This window comes from Mugil cephalus, chromosome 15, assembly GCF_022458985.1.
Source record: "Mugil cephalus isolate CIBA_MC_2020 chromosome 15, CIBA_Mcephalus_1.1, whole genome shotgun sequence".
NCBI lineage: Eukaryota > Metazoa > Chordata > Actinopteri > Mugiliformes > Mugilidae > Mugil > Mugil cephalus.
The window spans coordinates 24957307-24979578 of record NC_061784.1 but is presented as its reverse complement, the minus strand read 5'-3'; the positions used below and the strand labels follow the sequence as shown (position 1 = coordinate 24979578).

Sequence of the window (22272 nt, the reverse complement as noted above, 5' to 3'; positions counted from 1 at the left end):
CCGTTCCCGGTAACATTTTGTACATATTACTGTTCATTTTCATGTTCATACTATTTTTCATATTCTATACACAGATGCACAGATGTGTCTACTAAGTCTTATTCTTAAAGTCTATTTATGTTGTACAGTTTGTTGCTTTTTTCCCATACATTTTTATTTTCCGCTTAAGTTTTGATTTATTTTTGAACAATAGAGCAAAGAGACCCAAGTCAAATTCCTTGTATGTGGTCACATACTTGGCCAATAAAGCGGATTCTGATGCTGAATTATGCATTTTAATTCTATTTTCATGTTACAGACTGAGAAATTTAACAATTTTGTTAACGGTTAAACAACAACCAGTCAGCAGATGAACGTACAGCTGTTACATTTGTAATGTACCATGTTTATATAATACCGATACATAATATAACAAAAAAATCAGGTAGATAACTGTTCTGTTTTAAATGCTGTTTAAACCATTTTAACAGACATCCCACATTCTACTGGATTTATAAAACATGAAGGAACCAGACGCATGAAGCCAGGAAAAAAAAAAATAAATAAATAAGTCTGGAGGATGGTTGAAGGCATCACCCATCTCTGGAGATCGATCCCAGAATCAACAGTGAAATATGTGCAGTTAAAGGATATTCCCATGTAATGTGTACTATAGTAGTAGACTCCTGTTTGCAGTCAGAAGAAAGCGAAGAGGAATGAGAGGTCTTCTGGTTTGAGTGGGTGGCCCTTAAAAGAGCCGTTGTGTTTGTAGGAGCGTGTCCGTGTTTAACCTCCGAAGCCGTACAGGGTGCGGCCCTGCCTCTTGAGCGCGTACACCACGTCCATGGCGGTGACCGTCTTCCTCTTTGCGTGCTCGGTGTAGGTGACGGCGTCGCGGATGACGTTCTCCAGGAAAACCTTGAGGACCCCGCGGGTCTCCTCGTAGATCAGGCCGGAGATCCGCTTGACTCCGCCACGGCGAGCCAGGCGGCGGATGGCGGGTTTGGTGATTCCCTGGATGTTATCACGGAGAACTTTACGGTGACGCTTAGCGCCTCCTTTTCCGAGTCCCTTTCCGCCTTTGCCTCTTCCACTCATGATGCTGATTAATTTATCTGACAGATTCTCAGATGAATATGAGTCTGTCGGACAGAGACTCTCTATATAAATACGAACTGCGGACGTGATAGAGAACATGGTCTCAGTTAAAGCGATGGGCGGAGCCAAACGACCCAGAGCTGTTCTCTGTTACTGGAACTATTTGATTCTGTTTCTCAAGATGTTATATTAATTACATTAATATACATCAAATGATAAGTGATCAGTGGTTTACAGCAGCTTGAATGAATTTGGTCCCATTTCTCAGAACGGAACCGCTTCAGTTTTGAGATGTAGGTGGGTTAATTAGCTTTAGCTCAGGAATCAGAATGTTTTCTTTAATAATCGATTACAAACGAAAATTTCAAATACATTTTGTTTTAACTGGTTTATTACCAGATATTCACCCACCTTTCATGCTCATCATTCATTCTTGATATATTCAAGTGAATGTCGGGACTGTTTCCTCGTTACAGTATCTCGGCCTGTCACGTGGTTCGATTCTCCGACGGGAGTTTATTTTCTTAGTTCTAAATACGTGTCTTCCATTATTTTTGTTATATCTATTTATGAACCATATATAGAACTACTGAGTAAGTGCTTTACCGTTAGACACTTTGAGTGGGGAGAGTAGTTTACAACAAAATACATCATTTCATATCATGTTTCTCAGTCACATCTTTCTCAACAACCAAGAGTTACGGTCATGTTATTATTGGCAACAGAGGAATTTTTAGTCACGGGATTAAAGCAGATACGAACAAGGAGAACCTGGTTTTAAGACATTGTGCTGCAGTCGAAGTTAAACAATTATTGTACATCAACTGTTAGAAAGCAGAGCTCTTCCAGTGGTGGTGGGTGGCTCTTAAAAGAGCCTTTGTTGGGTTTGTTGAGTTCCTCTCGGGACTCGGGTTTACTTCTTGGCGGGTTTCTCGGTCTTCTTGGGCAGCAGCACCGCCTGGATGTTGGGCAGGACACCACCCTGAGCGATGGTGACTCCTCCGAGCAGCTTGTTGAGCTCCTCGTCGTTGCGGACGGCCAGCTGCAGGTGGCGGGGGATGATCCTGGTCTTCTTGTTGTCTCTGGCGGCGTTCCAGCCAGCTCCAGGATCTCAGCGGTCAGATACTCGAGCACCGCCGCCAGGTAGACGGGAGCTCCGGCCCCGACACGCTGAGCGTAGTTACCCTTCCTCAGCAGCCTGTGGACACGGCCGACGGGGAACTGGAGCCCGGCCCTGGAGGAGCGGGTCTTGGCCTTGGCTCTGGCTTTTCCACCGGTCTTACCACGTCCAGACATTTTCGAGTTTCAAGCGTTATTGGGACAGAAGGAAACAGTGAAGCTCCTGTTCTTCTGAACAACATATTTATAGAAACTGAGCTGCTCGCTGATTGGTCAGAGTGAGCGTTAAACTCATCGTCCAATCACAAAGAGAAGCTGATAACGCGTCACTGTGCGCTATGAGACGTCAGCCTTAAATTGTAAGGAATTTAAAAATGACGAACATTTTCATATTTAAATTTTATTATATTAAAACACTGTCTTATATTTGTTACCGTGTCTATATTTATATGTAATCCTAAATCAAACAAAATAAAGTGCACCATATAAACACCAACAATCCGGGAAAATACATCACAATGTATGGGCAACGGTTATCAGCACCCACTTCAGGCAAGTTTATTTGTGCATTTATTTGCTTGTCATCATCAGTGATCTAGTGATTTGTAATTGATGACTTTACTAAACTAAAATGACGAGTTGTTTTTTTAGATAAGCAGCTGGATGAGGAAGTTAGGAGGCAGACCACCAACACCACAGATGACTGGATCATTGAGAACCAGAGAACAAACCAGGATGCTCTACAATACTGGGACAAATATCCAAAGCACACCTAAAGCTAGAGAACTTTAATCCAAATAATAAATAAAAATATCACCTGAATACCAAGACCCTGGACATATGTACATGTTTCACATGTACCTTTGGACAGTGTATCACAGAGTCAGTTCCGGTTGAGATTAACAATGTTGACTGCAGTGCTGTTTTGTATGTATGTAAATATACCAACACAGTTTTAGTGATGTGCCACAAGGTTTATTAAGATCCAAGATTATTGGTCCCTGCTGGGAAATTGTGATCTTATCTTGCACAAGAGAAGTGGTAACCTGACACGAAGGGAAATGAGGTAACAGAATATGTATGTGATTAGACAGTTATATTATAACTAAGTAACATGTATATATTATACAACAGTAACACAAGTATATTATACATATATAGTTAATCTATAATCTTAGACATGAGATACAGACATTTTAATGTCACAGTCCGGAGCCACAGTGAGTCTGTATAAGGATCCAATGCTTAGGAACACAACTCTTCCAGTAGCAGTGGGTGGCTCTTAAAAGAGCCTTTGTGTTGTTGTGGTGGCGGTAGAGGAGTCTCTACTTGGAGCTGGTGTACTTGGTGACGGCCTTGGTGCCCTCAGACACGGCGTGCTTAGCCAGCTCCCCGGGCAGCAGCAGGCGGACGGCGGTCTGGATCTCCCTGGAGGTGATGGTGGAGCGCTTGTTGTAGTGGGCCAGACGGGAGGCCTCGCCGGCGATGCGCTCGAAGATGTCGCTGACGAACGAGTTCATGATGCTCATGGCCTTGGAGGAGATGCCGGTGTCGGGGTGGACCTGCTTCAGCACCTTGTACACGTAGATGGCGTAGCTCTCCTTCCTGCTCTTTCTCCTCTTCTTGCCGCCTTTAGCGGCGGTCTTGGTCACGGCTTTCTTGGAGCCCTTCTTGGGCGCTTTCACTGGATCAGGCATGATGACTGCTACTACTTCCTCAGAAGATGAAGTCTGGACGCACACGGAGCTCTATTTATATCCACTGCATGGAAATCACACTGTGCTGTTGCTCGAATCCGATTGGCTGTCTGCTGAGAGAGACTGAGCATGCGCAACTCAACTGTCATTCCCGCTCTAAACAGTTTGAAATGATTTCCTCAAACTGAAGACCTACACTACACATCTATATTTAAGTTATTTGTAATAAAACGATGTTACTGATTAAACATTGTGGATTAATAAACTACACTACTGTTAGAATAGAACTAGAACACAGCATGAGTATAGTATTATACATAATATTGAACTGAATTGAATTATTCACAGGTTTATTACTAAATATATGAGACCAATAAAAGCATCCAATATTTTATATATTTGCCATGATTAAACCATTTATATGCCTGTTTTGTTGCACATACTTGTATCAGTGACGAACTTTTACTTAAACTTCTGAATAAACCATTGTGAATTAATTAAACTGCTTTCATGTGGTATGTTGTAATTAATCAAACTATCATTTTTACTTCATCTGACTCCACTCTGTCATTCATAACTTTAATGATTTAATTAAAAAAAACATTGATTAATTCTGATAATGATATAGTTTTCGAAGCTGGATGTTTTAGATTTTCATCCATTAACTGTTTTATGGTTTTCTAAAACTCACTTTTCACTTTGTCCAGTTCATTAGGTTTTTGAATGTTCAGTGACTTGGATGACTGAGAACCTTCACAGACAAAACAAAGTTTGGTTTCGTTGCTGACAAACTTAAGAAAAGAGAGAACGAGTGAGGGGGAGGTGCCAGTGAAGGATTTTTATAAATTCTATCTATTAGAAATAGAAACATAGAAGAGTTAGAGCTGACGCCTCACAGAGAGAAGGCCCTGGTTCTGGTTTCTGGGGGGAGTTTTTTCTGGGGGACTTTCCTCCCACCTCCAAAGACATGCTCGTTAGGTTAATTGTGGCTCTAAATATCACGTGGGAAAAAAAAGAAAAAAACACGTTACTCCGATTAAAATTGGAGTTATAATTATCCGATTGAGACCCATGATCAGTGCATTTACATCAACAGTTTAAAGGAGCTACGCTCAAAATTCAACTTTCTGAACACTTTCCTTGTCCCAGTTTACTGCAACGAAGAAAATCGAAACAACCGAGATCAAATATTTTCCCTGAGAGGGTAAATAAAGTGATCTTGAAGTGATTCTGACTGACAGGAACATGTCCTCCTCTTCTTCCACACTAGGTGGCGACATGTTTCCTGTCAGTGGGTTAATACAGTCGCCTTTCCAGCTGACCCATTACATCATATAATAAACGACAACCAGCTCTGTTTACCTTCTTCGTCTTCTGACGACCGGTTTTCTTGGATGTTTTTGTTTCGAGGTCAAACACCATCTCAGTGGTTGTGGAGCATGAACACACATGTTGTCTAGTTAAAGTCTGATTAAGTGAATACATGACAGAGAAAAAACTTTTCCAGTCTCATTCTCTGGGTTAGTCAGATAATGTGAACTCTGATTTTAGTCGTAGTAACATGTTTACATGCACTTAAGTTCCAGTTAAAGTCTGATATATATATTATTATTTTATTTTTTTCATGTTATAGTACTAAAATTGTGCAACAGCGCCCCCTGTCTACGGACTTACATACCTGGAATTTTGAGAATGGTTCTCTGACAATTTTTAATTTAATAATAATAAAAATAAGATTTATTAACATTATCTAAAGAATTTCTGTCTCTCTGTTTTTTCCTCATCTTCTTTAATTTAGATTGTTCAGATCAGATTCTGAAAGAGGAACTAGTTACAAAAAGGAAGTTACAAGCTCATCTGATCTGAAAACATGTGGCCAGAAATACACGGTGATGATAATGATAGAGTTACTGTTCAGAGACACCAGACCGGTGTTCTCATTTCCTTCATATATATAAATATAAATATTCACATCGAAACAACACCAGCACAAGTGGTGGAATCTTGGTGACATTTTGACATTAATATCTGAGGTGTCTCAGATGTTGTAGATGTCGCAGATGTTGCGTAGCCTTCTCTTCCAGTCCATACCTACCTTGTTCGTCCTGCAGAGGACGGTGTGATGGATGATCAGCAGCAGGACACAGATGAGTCTAATAAGTTTATAAATGAAATGACTCCGTGTCCATTCAGATAAATGAGCTGCAGAGTTTCAGGTCCTCGGTGAGAAACAGCAGCAGCAGCAGTTCTGTGGTTTTCGTGAGAACAGCAGCTCATCCAGTCTGTTTGTGGTTTTCCTTCTTTCTGCAGAGGGTGCTTCTAGCTTTTATTTTCATGGTAGGCGGCCAACGCTTATGAAGGCCAACCCGTGTACGTTATAATAGAGGGTCCTCACAGCGCTAGAAAGAAGAGGGAGTGTTTGTGTGGTGACGTGTTGCGTTGAAATGTGTTGAAATGTGTTGCAGAGTTTTCACATTCAGACTTGAGTTTTCATCATGAGGATCGTACTGCTGCTCGCTCTGCTCTCAGGTAAGAGACGCCTTTCTATCAGTTAATATAATATAATATAATATAATATAATATAATATAATATAATATAATATAATATAATATAATATAATATAATATAATATAATATAATATAATATAATATAATATAATATAATATAATAACTTTGTGTTCTTCTTCTGTCTCCAGTGTCTCTGTGCAGCAGCACAGTTCTTGTTTCATCTGGTTCAGACGTCAATCTGACCTGTAGCTATGATATAAAGAAACATGGAGCTCTGACAGTTTGTTGGGGTCGAGGAGATATACCAAACTATGGCTGCAACAATCAGCTGATCTACACAGATGGAAATAAAGTGACACAAAGAGCTTCCAGCAGGTATCAGCTGAGGGGTCGACTGGACCGAGGAGACGTTTCTCTGACCATAGAAAACGTCACTGAAGACGACTCTGGGAGATATGGATGTAGAGTGATGATATCTGGATGGTTTAATGATGAGAAATATTACACGGACCTGAGGGTGGACACAGGTGAGTTAGTAGAAACTGGATCCAGAACTAAAGTATGATTTAATATTTATCGTAAAACAATCCCAGACTCTGACTCTACCCAGTATCGTCAGAAAGCAGTCATGTGTTTTTATACTATAGTTACAGGTGGTATATTAATATATGATCAGTGAATGCAGTTGTTATTCCTCTATTATTAGCATTAGGGATGTACATCTTTATACATGGATCAGCCAGGCTTCCATTGCCCGTCTGCAGCTTGTGTAGAGAAATGCTGCCTGCTAACCCAGACCTGCAGCCGTGAGCACTCACTCCTATCCTGGCGTCCCTGCACTGGCTTCCTGTACCACAGAATCAATTTTAAACTTTTATTTGTTTTTAAATGCTTGAACAACCTTGCTCCACCATATTTATCTGATCTGCTTCAGCCTTACTGCACATCCTGATCCCTAAGATCAGCCGACCAGATGCTCCTGACAATCCCTAAAACAAGGCTGAAGCTCAGAGGTGACGGAGAATTTGCCGTTTCTGCACCCAAACTTTGGAATGACCTCCCTTTAAATGTCAGACAGGCCTTTTCGCTTCCTGTTTTTAAATCTCTTCTAAAACGCACGTTTAATCCCTCGCCTTTAACTTACCTTAATGTTTTTTCTGTCATTGGCTAAAAAGCACTTGCAGTGAGTTTGTTTGTTCCTTTATTCTGTTTTCTTTGCTTGTTTTGTTTGTTTTTGAAGTGATTTTGTGTTTGTGTTTTTTTTATGCCTTTTATCTTTATCTTAAACCTATTTTATGTCCCAATGTAAAGCACTTTGGCTTCCTCTGTGGTTTTTAAATGTGCTATATAAATAAACTTGATTGATTGATTAGCATTAGCATTAGGCCCAGTTATTCATCAGCGTTCTGTTTCCTGTTTGTGTTAACCTGGAGAAACAAAAGGACGAAAGTAACGATTATGTCCGCATCAGCTAACTGTGCTACGTTAGCTTAGCTTGTCAGACGTGTCTCAGCTGATTGTGGTTGAAGTTCATGACTGACATCAGGATGAAAGAGCTTCATGATGTTAATGGTGTTTGTGTCATTTTTCTGTTTCAGCAACGTTAGCACCCACAACAACATCCTCTCACACAGAGACGCCGGCCTGGTCAACAACAGCCAATCAGACGACAGGTAATCAGACAACAGCCAATCAGACAACAGGTAATCAGACAACAGCCAATCAGACGACAGGTAATCAGACCAACCAGGAAGCAGCTCAGGATAAAACGAAGTGTTTCAGCTTCATCATTTAGAACCAAACAGATCTCAGACCAGTTTGAATGAACTTTATCAACGCATGAAAATTAAACCAAACTTCAAGAGGTTGTTTTATCAAAGACACAAACGTACACAAACATCGTCACAGACACAAACTAACGACGAGGCTGATCTACTGAGTGTTGTGTCTGTCAAATAACCTGTGTTTGGTTCATGAATATGCAGATAGAGTCCTTTCTGACAGAACGCTCTGACGAGAAGATACAAATAGATTATTTAACAGATGCAGCGTGATTCACCAAAGAAAGTTTTTCTGTTAGCTTTGATTTCAAAGTTTGACTGTCTCAGCTGTAAATGTCTTTGTTATTGTTGTGAGGAGGAGGCTGAACAAAAGACAACAGAGGGACAATGTGTCCTTCTTGTTTCTCCCACACTGTCTTTCTCCTGGTTATGTTAAACACTTCAGTACTTTTACATTTTTAAATCTTACTAGATCAACCACAACACGCAACAACAACACAATTCAGCAGCGCCCCCTGTGTGGGATCTTAGTAAACCAGGTCCTAAACATAGAGGAGAGTCCTTCCAGCCCAGCTCCAACTCCCGATGTTTCCCTTTGTTTTAGTCCAAGTTAACATGTTATAAAAGTGTCACCATCTAATGAACTGAACTGTTAGAAAACTTGTAATGAACAACTGGACGTTTCTAAAGAAAAACTATTTTGTGTTTAGTTCCAGTCTCAGTGTTGTGTTTTCTCCACAACTCTTAAACTAAAACTGTGTGAACCTGAGGAATAATTCCAGTTAATGTCTCCATGTAATTCATCCTTTGGACCAGTTTAGACCCTCTAAAGGCCGCCTTTGGTCCACAGGCCATATGTTTGACACCTGTTCCTTCGAGGATGATCGTAAAGTTTTAGTTTGCTGATGAAAACACAAAGATTTGTTATCAAATGTTTGGATGGAGTCAGTTCCTTATTTTCCAGCTGACGTCACGTTTAACTGGACGACCTGAGTTCAGTCCTCAACCAACAGACGGAAAGTTCCTGGAACCAAGAGTCCAGTTATATCAGTCCATCATGACGTCCTGCTGCTGACACAGCTGTCCTAAAAACATCTGCTTTCATTTCCTCCTCCAGGTCACATGACGTCCACGGGGGCCAACATCCTGACTTCCCCCTTCAGCGACGTCCAGGAGACGGAGGTAAGAGAAAGACACGGTTCAGTAACGATGAAATATTTTATTTCATTAGTTAAACTGAGATTCACAGACTTTAAGTCCTAAAAGAAGCTTTCAGAAGGTGTCCAACACATGAGCCGTGGGACACAAGTGGCCTATCAGAGGGTCTGATCTGGTCCACAGCAAAAATTACAGACTGAAATTTATCAATGAAAATAATTGTCTCTAATTTATTCACTAGTTTATTCAGAGAAAAGGACAGAACACAACACTGACACCAGGACCAAACAGAACCAGGACCAAACAGAACCAGGAAACTCCTTGTTTCCTTGTTCTTCTTTGCACTAAATCAGATGGAAGCATGTGGAGTTGTTGTTACTTGTAGGTTATTATTCTGTTGTGTTACTGCTCTGGTCCCTTTAGATCAAACTGGTCCGACTGTTGCCCCAGAACTAAAGTGGGTTTGACCCCCTGGTGTAGATGGACTTCAGGTCAGATGTTCTAGAGAGGAAGAGGTGGAGGAGGACACAGAACAGAATCAATGAATCCTAAGAACTGATCATTAGATGAAACTAGAGGCGATGGAGTAAATGAAGGTTGTAGCTGCTGGTTTAATGGTGTCCCTAAAAGGTCTCAGCGGTTCAGGTCATGATGTGAGTTAAAGAACAAGTCAAGACAAACTCATCTGGACCTGTTGTGTGTTTCCTCCAAGTGTTCAGCTCTAAATGTCGGGTGGAGTTTAGGTTTTTATCAGGAACATCTGTAGCAACTCTCTTCATTTCTGAGTTTCTGTCAGAGATGATCAAGAGATAAATGTCAGGGCCGCATCGGAAACAGAAGACACCAGGAGGAGGTTTCATACTGAACACAGAGTCCATGGATGAGCATCAGTCCTGAACTCTGCCGAGTGATTTTTACATCAGAATCAGACCTGAGAATGAAAAGAAAACTCAATGAAATGAAACACAAACTTAATGAAAAAAAAAACTGCTTAGGATTAGGGGTGACGCCAGGGAAGAGGCTAACACTATGGCTAGGAATGAGGCTAACGCTAACACTAAGGCTACAGATGAGGCTTATGCTAAGGCTAGGGATGAGACTAGGTTTAGGAGTAATGCTAAGGCTAGGGATGAGGCTAGGTTAATGCTAAGGCTAGGGATGAGGCTAGGTTAATGCTAAGGCTAGGGATGAGACTAGGTTAATGCTAAGGCTAGGGATGAGACTAGGTTAATGCTAAAGCTAGGGATGAGGCTAGGTTAATGCTAAGGCTAGGGATGAGGCTAGGTTAATGCTAAGGCTAGGGATGAGGCTAGGTTTAGGAGTAATGCTAAGGCTAGGGATGAGACTAGGTTAATGCTAAGGCTAGGGATGAGGCTAGGTTAATGCTAAGGCTAGGGATGAGGCTAGGTTAATTAAGGTAGGATGAGGCTAGGTAATGCTAGGCTAGGATGAGCTAGTTGAGTAATGCTAAGGCTAGGGATGAGACTAGGTTAATGCTAAGGCTAGGGATGAGGCTAGGTTAATGCTAAGGCTAGGGATGAGGCTAGGTTAATGCTAAGGCTAGGGATGAGGGTAGGTTAATGCTAAGGCTAGGTTTTAGGGTTTGTAGACTCATCATCATGTCCAGATAGAAACTCTATGTGTTGTCTCTGCTACAGGAACCCGGTACTCTGGTGGTGGTTCTGGTGTGCGTTCTGTTCGGGTCGGTGGTTCTAGTCGCTGCACTCGTCGTCGTCGGTGAGTTCCACGAGTTTAAAGTTTTTCCAAAGCTGACAAACTTCGTGCTGTGAAGACAAAATTGTCTCTGATCGTCCTGTTTGTGTCTCAGCAGCCAGAAGATGTCGGAGAATCGACAAAATGTGAGTGACTCAGATTTGATCTCCCACTTCATGATCCCTCTGATTCGCTATAGCGCTTTAAATTCAAGCCGTTACTGACTCAGATGTGCTGTGAGCCAGAGTCTGTTCAAACAGAAACTCAACAATGAGAATGAGATCAGAAAACCACAAACCACAAGGCAGATCTCAGAAGCTCAGAGTCGAACACAAACCACAGCATCAATACTTTCTGCTCGGACAAAAAATGATCAGATGTTCATCATCTGCAGATGGAAACCAGGTGGTGGTGGTTGAATGTTCAGACTAGAGCGCATGCGATAAATATTCTAATCAGTTGTTTGTTCAGAAACCGATTATCAGAGGATGAGGTTTGAAGAATAGCAACACATCTCAGACTGAACATCTGCTGCAGTTGTCTCCAGAGTGATATAATCTCTACAACTACTGACAGTCGTTATGTTCTGGTCATTTTATTGGTTAATATTTTATAATATCCCATAATATCCCGCCCCTGGCCGATGTTGAAGCTGACCACAGTGTTTAATATTGCGCTTTGTCAAAAGTGTCGATGCAGCAGGTTTTAAGTTTCCATCTTCGTCTTAAAGCAGAAACAGGAACTTAGAAACATCTGAGGTTTCTTACGTTTTCATTCTGAAAATGTCACGTCTTAAATGTCACACTCGAAGCGTAGGGTCATGTGACTAACCATGAAGTGACTGGTTAACCTCAGCAAGTAATACTGAGGTTCTTACCGTCTTCTAATAACCAAGAACATAACCCTGAACATGTGAAGATGGATCATAACTAACGGTCGTATTCACAGTCACAAAACCTCAACAAGTAAATATCATCACTTAACATTCAGCTGATTTAATTCAGTTAATGCAAAGAAGCCTTTCACTTGTCTTTAGAGAAGTTCATGTTCAAGGACTCCAAGTTAATCTTAAAGAACGTTGAACTCAAACCTTCAGAGAATCTTTTATTGAAGCAGAAACACTAACTGTGTTTCAGTTTTTCTCAAAATGAAAACGATATTTCTGAAATGTTGATAAAATCCAGCGTATCTTTGTTTCCGCTGAAAGGTGTTTTATCTCTGGTAAAGTCTCGTCTGGTCATATCCCGTCGTTCTCTTAAACTCTCGTCACTTTGAGGAAGATGAACTGGTCACATGACCCCTGCATCATCTCCAACGAAAAAAGTGTTTCCATTGAACATTAGAGATAAACTTTTATATCGATGCGTCTGAAAAACCTCCTCATGAGAGATGTTTTAGAGATGTGAGAGTTTTTTTCAAATGTAATCGTTTCCATCACCAGTTTTTATTTATGCATTTCTTGGAAGAAGACAAGAAGTGACACCACTGAGGTTAAATGCAGGAAATGAATCACTGGGTAACACTGAGGAACGTGAACCTGTTTGTTCTGTTCTCTTTAATCCAAGAACGTGGAGGTGAAGAACGGCCACAGACACACAACTGTCGTCTTCACCGTCAAACTAAATGTCTGGAAACAATAAAAAGTAAATGTCAGGAAGGTAAATACTGAACCAGGGTCGTCACCGAGTCAGGTTTTCATTTCATTGGTTTTGTCATTATCATGGACAAAAATATGTCATGATGACGATGACGATATTATCACAGTATCAACATTATCTCATTGCTTCAAAAACCATGTGGAAACACTGTGACGACAACAATGACCTCGGTCCAGAATTAAGTTCCTCATGTTTAGAATTCTTTCTAAATGAGTCAATCCAGCAGCTACTCGACATGACTGTCACATAAAAAGATAAATTATACTTTAAAAATATTTTCAATGTATATGTGTGTAATTTAAGTGCTTAGAGAAGAAGCTGTAGGTTTTGTACAAGTTGAGGCTTTAAAATAAGTTCAGTCAGCAGCTGTTTTTTACTTAATACGACAAATTATGAGGAAGGCCAACAACAAAAGAAGAAGAAGAAATGTTTCCTGAGTTTTCCTGATGTCCTTACATGTTTTACCTCATGTTCTGGGTCGAGTTGGCTCTTTCGTGTTTTTGTTTTAGTATTTTATTCCTGTCAGTTTTTAATTTATGTTTTGTAGTTGTCTTTGACTTGGTCGTGTTGTGTCTCGGTCTCAGTGTCCAGCAGCAGGTCGGTACATCGGTCCAGTTCACCTCCACCTCCTCCACGCTGCATCTGCACAGTCGAGGCTCAGCGGTGGAAAACATCTATCAGATCGACGAGGGCGGAGACAGAGGCGGAGAATACGAGTACTGCCCCTGAGTGCACAGTCTCCGCCTCCGACCATTAAAGGAGTCACTTGATGAATGAACTCTAAACACATTCACATTCTACTGCAAAAGACTCACAGAGCTTCACTCATTCGTGCTGCGTTCACAGCCGATACAGTAAACACCAGCACCCGTGTCAGTAAAGATCCTCCTCCAGAGAACCAGTGTTAATGTTTACGGACATTTTTGATTTAGCCATTTTTGTCTTGTATAGTTTTATTCAATGTCATTTCATTTTTTTAAAACTTGTAATTGTTTTATGTGTCACATATTTACAAAATAGAAAAGTTTGTTGTTTAAAACTTCAAATATTAATTAATTAAACTCCATCTATCTATCTACTCTACTATTGTTGAGGTTATTTATACACAGACATAATGTATATATCTATCTATCTGGACGTCTACGGACAGTTATAGCTTCATGCTAAATGCTATATGCTAATCTATTCTCCACTCCACTGTTTAAATATGAGTCAGTAAAAGGTCAGAGGTCAATAACTTTGTGGAACTAGTGAAGTCCTTAGATGAGAGTTCTTTAACTTCTTCATTAACTTCATGACTTCATGGTTTCAGATTCGTTTTTTTGCAGACGACACGTGTGATTCTGAGATTTAATAAAACGTTGTGACTTGGTTTCTCTTGTAGTGTTTGGCAGGTCTGAATATTCAGTGTTTCAGTTGTGTCTTATTTTGTCTAATGTTCACACATAGAACTTACAAGTTTAATGAGACCGTGCGACCTACAAACAAATGGATGAGGACCAGCGAGGCACCACACCACAGAGTTCCTGTCTCCACCCAGCGATCAACATCACGACCTTATAAACCAGAATGAGGACGTCTTCCCTACAGCACTAAAGGTCACACACACACATGAAACGAAGCATTTGCTGGTGTTCACACACAGTTCCTCCAGTCGGCTCAACACTAAAAACAAACACCAGCAAATTCTACCACAAACTTAGAGGTTGTTGTTCACAGTTCAAACCTCACCAGATGTTACTTGTTCACTCTCAACCTAAAGACTCAAACTCTAACTTACTAGTCGTCCACTAGTCTTTCCCAGACACACCAGGCGCCACCACACAAAACATAATAATAAAGTGGTGATTGTCACACCAACATCCACAAGTTTAACTTGACCCCACAACAAGTCAAACTTTGGATAAATCCCCACTCCCACCCCCAGAAAAGAAAAACAGACTCGGCCTCCACAGAATGTCAGGACCTGGCAACATGACACGAGACACGATGGGGTTAGAAATATAAGACAGGTGAGACATGCGTCCTCCTCCTCCTCCTCCTCCTCTTTGACCTCTTCAACAACAAGATGTAACAGAGCTGTTTAACAGTGTTGTTTTCTGAATCTGAATCGAACATGATCAGAATGAGCTTCAGGTCTCGATCTGAACCAGATTGATGTTGTTTGTCTCCCCCTGGAGGACAAACCACTGAACTGCAGCCGCTCAGACGAACACTACGTGAATGAGAATAATAATTCTATTAAACTTTATTTGTATTTTCCAAGCACAAGGTGCAGATAAAATAACTTCTAGTAAAAATCAAGTATTTCCTGTGTCTGACGTCAAAATAAAAGCTGGTGTTTGAGGCTGTGACGACATGAAGAAAGAATCTAATTCAACACGTACTTCCAGTTTGTCAGAAACCTCCCAATCAGAGCAGACCTCCTCTCAGACAGGTAACACGGTCACTGCTTTTATTTGTTGTTTTCACAGTAACAAAGCGTGAACTGTTTATTCTACTCTCGGCTTTTATGTTGAACCTGTTACCTCCGCAGCTGAGAAGCGTCCACACCAAACTGCAGTCAGATATCTGTGGATTTAAGGTCGGCCGGGTGGAGGATGGACTGGCCGGTGTCGAGTCAGCCTCAGTCCGCTGCGGTTTCCTCGGATGCAGCTGAGTGGGCGTCTGGGATCTGCGACTGCTGCCAAGACATGAAGCAATGTACAGTAACACCCTAAATACGCTTTATTGATTCTGTTCAAGCTGAAATATCACATTTGATGTAACGATCACACTTTGGCACCAAATCCATTGAAATATTTGCTAGTTTAAGTTTAAATTTTCAATGTTTGTTTTATTTGTTTGGTTTTTCTAAGCAGCTTCTTTAAATCTACACTTCATTTACATATTGATTTCTCATATATATTAAAATTAAGTTAAATAAATGTCTTTGAATGGTGTAAGGACCAACACACAAGTAAACAGTCACTACGAGGAGTAATTAAACAAACACAGATAAATGCCTGTAAATACGTGAAGATGAAACTGATTATTAATATTTTCTGAATGTTTGTCTTCAGGCTGCTTCGCGTTCTGGTGTTTTCCCTGCTTCGCCTGTAAAACCTCTAAAGACTTCGACCAGTGTCTCTGTCTCCCCCTGCTGGACATATGTGGTGGTTGCGTCTTTCCGGCCTCCATGTCCATGAGGACATACGTCCGTCTGCGCTACGGCATCAAAGTAGGGACATAAAAAAATGCTGCACTGACAACTGAACCGAGAACAAATGTTTGATGTTAGAACATTCAGAGAACCCGGGTTTATTAATCCAGCTAAAAACCACATTGATTGATTGATTGATTGATTGATTGATTGATTGATTGATTGATTGATTGATTGATTATAACCTCTGTGTGGTGCGTTCAGGGAACCTTGTGCAACGACTGTGTGTGCTCCACCTTCTGTCTGCCCTGTGTCTGGTGTCAGATGGCCACGGAGAGGAAGAAGAGAGAGATTCCCACGGTGCTCGGTGACATCATCTCCCGCTGGTGACGCTGTTACAGCAAAACAATAATATTCTGTTATTTGTTTACGACTAACCGCACCTTCTAATCTTATTCTTTTTATGTTGATCAGATATTCATTTCATTCACTTTGCTCTGTAGGTATTATTAAATATTTAATTAACCTCTTTTTATTATAGTTTTACTATTAAACGTATTTTGCTTCAAGCTGAATCCAACGTTCAATAACCTGAAACAGCTTTTCACTATTTCCATCATAGACTGTATAAATATGGAGCAAGTAGAGCTCCCCCTGGTGGCTGGAGGCTGCAGTATAGTGCATAGGCTCCACCCCCTCCATGCTAGTGGGCGGGACTTGATCCAAACGCTAAAATATATGACAAATCAAGTTTTTCAAGAACGGTTTCAGTAATTTTAGGTATTTAATATAATGTTCATGGATGATGAAGTGTTATTATTTTGGATGCGTTTCGTTTTAGTTCATTATTTGATGTGATGTGACAGGATGGGACATAATGGCGACCACCAGTTGCCATGCCAACAGCTCCATAAAGAGGTGTGAGTTGTAAAACCAATTTTTAAACATAAGTTTAGTGTATAATCCAACATATCCTCGTAGCTGGTGGAGGTGGAGCAGAGCGTAGTATTAATTAAACAAAAGCACTGATGGAGGAAGTGTGGGCGGGGCATCGATATCGTAGCTCCGCCCTCAGACCGCACTGATCAGACTGACTTCAAAAAGACTCTCAAGCCATTCAAGACTGTACATTTGATCTGATTTTTCTGGACTGGCAAAGATCCGTAGACGTGATGTCCATATTTAAATATGGTCTATGGTGGATTTATTTAAATTACATTTGTTTTAATATATTTATAAATTTCTTTTTAAATATTTTCTCTTTAAGTGTCTGTAAATATATCATGTAAATTCGGTTTTATTATATTTAGAAGAAAATAAAAAATGAATAAAAACAGGAAGCAGCCTCGTCTTTTATTTTGAAGGGCCAGCTGATGTTCCGCTTTCAGACAACCGGTAGTAGAAGAAGAAGAAGAAGAAGCACATGTGGTCTTCTTCGCGTGTTGAAAGCAGGAGCAGCTAAGAATTTAAAGATTATTGTTGACCGTCGGTTATTGGTAGGAGAGCTCGGTCAGGATGACGAAGGTGAAGAAGGAGAAGGCGGCGGCGGACGCGGAGGAGGCGGCGGCCCCCGGAGGGACCGAGAAATCCTACGAGGAGCTGATCGCGAACCTGAACCAGGTCGCTCAGCCTCTGGCCTCCAGAAAACTCAGCAAGAAGCTCTACAAATGCGTCAAAAAAGGTGAGAACGAACAAGAAGGAACGCTACCAGCTAACCACGAGCTAGCTGCTAACACTAAGCCAGCTTCTGCTGTTTGTTACCGAGCCCGTATCTGACCCGGTTCAAATACTCATGAATTTAAAGATCTTCGTTTATATCGGTTGTTAAAATTAATCATACGCGGTTATGATCACAGTAACTACGAATCATATTACTCTGATTCATTCGGCACAAAACATATCCCCAGAACAAGCAAACCTGACTTGTGTTGAGCTCCTCCTGCAGACTGCGGTGTTAATAACCAGCTGTTTAACCTGATCTAAAGAATTGAATGATTTTTCAATGTAATCTGGTTCCGCTGTTTTTGCAGCTGCTAAAGTGAAGAACATCCGGAGAGGAGTGAAGGAAGTTCAGAAGTTCATCAACAAGGGAGAGAAGGGGTGAGTGTCCTCTCTTTAAACTTTAAATCCCTGAAGACTCTTTAATGATTTAACGCCTTTTAATGTTGGTTCTCTCAGGATTGTTGTGTTGGCTGGAGACACTCTACCCATCGACGTCTACTGCCACCTGCCGGTCATGTGTGAGGACAGGAACCTGCCCTACGCCTACATCCCCTCCAAAGTGGTGAGCATGCTAGCTGTTATCCTAGTAGCCTGTTAGCATGTTAGCTGATCCTTCACATCAGCAACGACTAGATGACAACTAGGATAACAACAAGCTAACATCACAGATATAACAACCAGGCTAACAATATGATACCAGGCTAATGTCATGCTAACATCACAGATATAACAACCAGGCTAACAATATGATTCCAGGCTAACGGCATGCTAACATCACAAATATAATAACCAGGCTAATGTCATGCTAACATCACAGATATAATAACCAGGCTAACAATATGATACCAGGCTAACGACATGCTAACATCACAGATATAACAACCAGGCTAACAAAATGATACCAGGCTAACGACATGCTAACATCACAGATATAACAACCAGGCTAACAATATGATACCAGGCTAACGAAATGCTAACATCACAGATATAATAACCAGGCTAACAAAATGATACCAGGCTAACGACATGCTAACATCACAGATATAACAACCAGGCTAACAATATGATACCAGGCTAACGACATGCTAACATCACAGATATAATAACCAGGCTAACGACATGCTAACATCACAGTTGTCCTAAGGGTCACGTTTACATTTACATTTACGAGATCATTTTGTTTGTTTTTTATTTCATTAAATTTTTTTCATGTCTGTCTTTTATTTTGAAATCAGGATCTGGGTTCGTCAGCGGGCTCCAAGAGGCCGACCTGCGTCATCCTCATCAAGCCTCACCAGGATTATCAGGACGCTTACGACGAGTGTATGGACGAGGTGTCCAACCTGCCCAAAGCCCTCTGAGCCAATCAGAGATCACCTACAGCCACGCTAACACTTTCCACCTGTTGCCAGTGTTTGTGCTAAGATAATGCTAACCACCTTGTGGAGCTCAGTTTCCCAGCTGGAGGAAAAATGATATTTTTCTACGACTGATTTCTGTCTGTAAAAACCCGCGTTTGTTTTGTATGAAAGATGATGTTTGTGAAATGTGTTCGTTGTTTTCTTTTTATTATTAAAAGACGTGTGAAGAGTCTGAAGCTTGTTCTGTGTTTGAGATCATTAAGATATTTTAATAAACTAAGAGTCATAAAACAACACAACTGCCCCGATAAAAAGGATTCAGCCTCAGGATAAAAGCTGTTTACCTGCTTTTAAATTTACATCATATACTTTAATAGTATTCATTTATTTTTTCAGTTTTTTACATTATTAAAATTGAATTTATAAAAATAATGTCTTTAGTTTCACTATTAACAGAAATGAAAAGACGAATATTTATATAAGTTACATAAAGTTTAATTCTCAGCATCAGTACGGCTTCGTCCTCACCAGGGTCGCTGGGTTCTGGAGTTTATCCCGGTGGCACCGGGCGAGAGACGGGGTCCATCCTGGACACGTCTCCAGTCCATCGCAGGACAAACACTGAGACACACAACCACTCACACTCACACCTGGAGAGAACCCACCGAACACAGGGAGAACATGCACGAGCTGGACTCGAACCCGGACCTTGTTGCTGGGAAACACTGCAGCGATAAACGTCGTAAACGTTTGTTGTTGGTTGTTCGGCCACATGGGGGCAACAGAGCACCACTGAGTAATTATCTCTAAAACAGGTCAACAAGTTACACGGAAGAAGTTTAACGCAAACTATTAATTAGATTTAGACTTTAATGATCCACAGCATTAAGAACCACTAGTAAAAAGAAAGATAAATATAATTATTGTCTAGTAAAATGAAATCTACAGAAACGGTCCAACGTCACCTGGTTGTTTGGTCTGTAGGCTGAAGTTTTAACTGCTGCATATTTAACATGAAAATAATACATTTACATTAATATGTATTAAATATTTTATTAAAAAGCTCCATTAATTCTTCACAGATTTATTGAGGATGTAAATATGATTAATTAAAGGTTTGGAGTTCTACCAGGACTGTGTCTGTTTGTCTTTTAACTGCTTTTATATTTACGCTATTTACTTTAATTCATTTGATTTTTTAAGTCATAAAATTCACATTTGAAGAAAGAACAGTTTTTTACTAATACACTGTTATTTTTTCCCTATTTTTTGTATTAGTAACATTGAATTTATAAAATGATTAGAGTCTATTAACTGTGAAATATATACAATATATACTATGCAGTCAAAAGTTTGAGGACAGTCTCTCATTGAAGTGACTGTGAAGGTGTCTCTAAACTTTTGTCCATGTATAATTATAATCTACTGGATCTGTTTTGTTGACTGCGTGGTGGTGAATAGTGTAAACGTACGTGTAAATAGTAGATCCAGGTCTTGTTCGGCCCCTGGTCCTCAGAGTCCGGCCTGTTCAGACTCATCCAGCTCGTCCCTCGTCCTCTCAGCCCCAGGGACAGAAACCTGGAGAGGGAGACACCCCAGGAGACCAGGACCAGGACCAGGACCAGGACCAGGACCGTGAGAACATATGAACCTGTAAAGAAGAACATCATGACGTGTTTCCACTGAATTAACTGAACTATTATAAACTATTATAAAACATATGATGATCATTATAGTTCAGTTTGTGTTTAGTTCAGGAACATCAGCTGCTTTTGTTGGAACAAATGCAGTTGATGTCGTTGATGTAAACCATGGACCGGATTAGTCGGGGGGTGGAGGCTCTGAGGGGCGGCGGTTGGAGCTGCTGTGGTCATGCTGGTATCCTGACAGGCTTCATGGAGACGACCCGTATGCTTCCTGCTGCGTCCGTTAACGTGGCATCAGATCATCAGGGCGGCTCAGAAAACTGTTAATGAGTCGGTGGAGGATTAAAACACAGATACACAGACTTCGTTTTAAACAAATACAACCTGAAAACTTTTAACCCTTCACAGGCTGAAACACCTGGAAACACCACAGAGTTTATTAGAGGACGGAAGAGACGGGTTTACGGGTCCAACTGACATGTTTCAACTCCTTTAACGTTCCTGGTCTCACATCTGGTTCCTGGTCTCATATCTGGGTTCTGGTCTCATGTCTGGTTCTGGTCTCATATCTGGTCCTGGTCTCATATTTGGTTCTGGTCTCATGTCTGGTTCCTGGTCTCATATCTGGTTCCTGGTCTCATATCTGGTTCCTGGTCTCATATCTGGTTCCTGGTCTCATATCTGGTTCCTGGTTCCTGGTCTCATATCTGGTTCCTGGTCTCATGTCTGGTTCTGGTCTAATGTCTGGTTCCTGGTCTCATATCTGGTTCCTGGTCTCATATCTGGTCCCTAGTCTCATGTCTGGTTCTGGTCTAATGTCTGGTTCCTGGTCTCATGTCTGGTTCTGGTCTCATGTCTGGTTCCTGGTCTCATATCTGGTTCCTGGTCTCATGTCTGGTTCTGGTCTCATATCTGGTTCTGGTCTCATATCTGGTTCTGGTCTCATATCTGGTTCCTGGTCTCATATCTGGTTCCTGGTCTCATATCTGGTTCCTGGTTCCTGGTCTCATATCTGGTTCCTGGTCTCATGTCTGGTTCTGGTCTCATATCTGGTTCTGGTCTCATATCTGGTTCCTGGTCTCATATCTGGTTCTGGTCTCATATCTGGTTCTGGTCTCATATCTGGTTCCTGGTCTCATATCTGGTTCTGGTCTCATATCTGGTCCTGGTCTCATATTTGGTTCTGGTCTCATGTCTGGTTCCTGGTCTCATATCTGGTTCCTGGTCTCATATCTGGTTCTGGTCTCATATCTGGTTCCTGGTCTCATATCTGGTTCCTGGTCTCATATCTGGTTCCTGGTTCCTGGTCTCATATCTGGTTCCTGGTCTCATGTCTGGTTCTGGTCTCATATCTGGTTCTGGTCTCATATCTGGTTCCTGGTCTCATATCTGGTCCTGGTCTCATATCTGGTTCTGGTCTCATGTCTGGTTCCTGGTCTCATATCTGGTTCTGGTCTCATATCTGGTTCTTGGTTCCTGGTCTCATATCTGGTTCCTGGTCTCATGTCTGGTTCTGGTCTCATATCTGGTTCTGGTCTCATATCTGGTTCTGGTCTCATATCTGGTTCTGGTCTCATATCTGGTTCCTGGTCCTTAAACTAATGTAAACATGTATTTGTCACATTAGAACATCATCAACATCATCACATCAGAAACATTAGGACACTTGTTCTTCTTCATGGGTCCTA

At 41.1% G+C, this 22272-nt stretch overlaps 5 protein-coding genes and 1 pseudogene across 6 annotated transcripts; 3 read left to right on the top strand and 3 right to left on the bottom strand.

Annotated features, from left to right (window-relative positions):
* Nucleotides 1-262: 262 nt before the first annotated feature.
* On the bottom strand, nucleotides 263-1302 carry LOC125021550 (histone H4-like). Its single transcript, XM_047607666.1, has one exon. The coding sequence runs from the start codon at nucleotides 1174-1176 to the stop codon at nucleotides 766-768; it is 411 nt and encodes a 136-aa protein (XP_047463622.1). The 5' UTR covers nucleotides 1177-1302; the 3' UTR covers nucleotides 263-765.
* Nucleotides 1303-1843: 541 nt separating this feature from the next.
* LOC125021559 lies at nucleotides 1844-2392 on the bottom strand (annotated as a pseudogene).
* Nucleotides 2393-3172: 780 nt separating this feature from the next.
* LOC125021562 (histone H2B-like) lies at nucleotides 3173-3939 on the bottom strand. Its single transcript, XM_047607677.1, has one exon. The coding sequence runs from the start codon at nucleotides 3891-3893 to the stop codon at nucleotides 3522-3524; it is 372 nt and encodes a 123-aa protein (XP_047463633.1). The 5' UTR covers nucleotides 3894-3939; the 3' UTR covers nucleotides 3173-3521.
* Nucleotides 3940-6275: 2336 nt separating this feature from the next.
* LOC125021531 (hepatitis A virus cellular receptor 1 homolog) lies at nucleotides 6276-14085 on the top strand. 2 transcript variants are annotated; one of them, XM_047607643.1, is made up of 7 exons: nucleotides 6276-6422; nucleotides 6592-6930; nucleotides 8002-8076; nucleotides 9302-9366; nucleotides 11001-11079; nucleotides 11171-11201; nucleotides 13298-14085. In XM_047607643.1, the coding sequence occupies exons 1-7, from the start codon at nucleotides 6389-6391 to the stop codon at nucleotides 13440-13442; spliced, it is 768 nt and encodes a 255-aa protein (XP_047463599.1). In that variant the 5' UTR covers nucleotides 6276-6388; the 3' UTR covers nucleotides 13443-14085. The 2 variants fall into 2 exon arrangements, with proteins under 2 accessions (XP_047463599.1, XP_047463600.1); XM_047607644.1 differs by having other exon boundaries at nucleotides 6280-6422; nucleotides 11174-11201.
* A 1040-nt stretch (nucleotides 14086-15125) lies between these two features.
* On the top strand, nucleotides 15126-16863 carry LOC125021555 (cornifelin homolog B-like). Its single transcript, XM_047607670.1, has 4 exons — nucleotides 15126-15150; nucleotides 15250-15416; nucleotides 15776-15933; nucleotides 16120-16863. The coding sequence occupies exons 2-4, from the start codon at nucleotides 15314-15316 to the stop codon at nucleotides 16243-16245; spliced, it is 387 nt and encodes a 128-aa protein (XP_047463626.1). The 5' UTR covers nucleotides 15126-15150; nucleotides 15250-15313; the 3' UTR covers nucleotides 16246-16863.
* A 378-nt stretch (nucleotides 16864-17241) lies between these two features.
* Nucleotides 17242-19174, top strand: nhp2 (NHP2 ribonucleoprotein homolog (yeast)). Its single transcript, XM_047607661.1, has 4 exons — nucleotides 17242-17536; nucleotides 17886-17955; nucleotides 18034-18139; nucleotides 18813-19174. Exons 1-4 carry the CDS (start codon nucleotides 17371-17373, stop codon nucleotides 18936-18938), a joined length of 468 nt encoding a protein of 155 aa, XP_047463617.1. The 5' UTR covers nucleotides 17242-17370; the 3' UTR covers nucleotides 18939-19174.
* The last annotated feature ends 3098 nt before the right edge of the window (nucleotides 19175-22272 follow it).

Excerpts from the sequence above, each read along its gene's own strand:
- LOC125021550 (XM_047607666.1), bottom strand. The coding sequence starts at position 1,176 with ATGTTCTCTATCACGTCCGCAGTTCGTATTTATATAGAGAGTCTCTGT.
- LOC125021562 (XM_047607677.1), bottom strand. The coding sequence starts at position 3,893 with ATGCCTGATCCAGTGAAAGCGCCCAAGAAGGGCTCCAAGAAAGCCGTG.
- LOC125021531 (XM_047607643.1), top strand. The coding sequence starts at position 6,389 with ATGAGGATCGTACTGCTGCTCGCTCTGCTCTCAG. Across the intron at positions 6,931-8,001 it reads GGACCTGAGGGTGGACACAG|CAACGTTAGCACCCACAACA; the intron begins GTGAGTTAGTAG and ends TTTCTGTTTCAG. Across the intron at positions 11,202-13,297 it reads TGTCGGAGAATCGACAAAAT|TGTCCAGCAGCAGGTCGGTA; the intron begins GTGAGTGACTCA and ends TCTCGGTCTCAG.
- LOC125021555 (XM_047607670.1), top strand. The coding sequence starts at position 15,314 with ATGGACTGGCCGGTGTCGAGTCAGCCTCAGTCCGCTGCGGTTTCCTCG. Across the intron at positions 15,417-15,775 it reads CTGCCAAGACATGAAGCAAT|GCTGCTTCGCGTTCTGGTGT; the intron begins GTACAGTAACAC and ends GTTTGTCTTCAG. Across the intron at positions 15,934-16,119 it reads GTCTGCGCTACGGCATCAAA|GGAACCTTGTGCAACGACTG; the intron begins GTAGGGACATAA and ends TGGTGCGTTCAG.
- nhp2 (XM_047607661.1), top strand. The coding sequence starts at position 17,371 with ATGACGAAGGTGAAGAAGGAGAAGGCGGCGGCGGACGCGGAGGAGGCG. Across the intron at positions 17,537-17,885 it reads CTACAAATGCGTCAAAAAAG|CTGCTAAAGTGAAGAACATC; the intron begins GTGAGAACGAAC and ends CTGTTTTTGCAG. Across the intron at positions 17,956-18,033 it reads ATCAACAAGGGAGAGAAGGG|GATTGTTGTGTTGGCTGGAG; the intron begins GTGAGTGTCCTC and ends TGGTTCTCTCAG.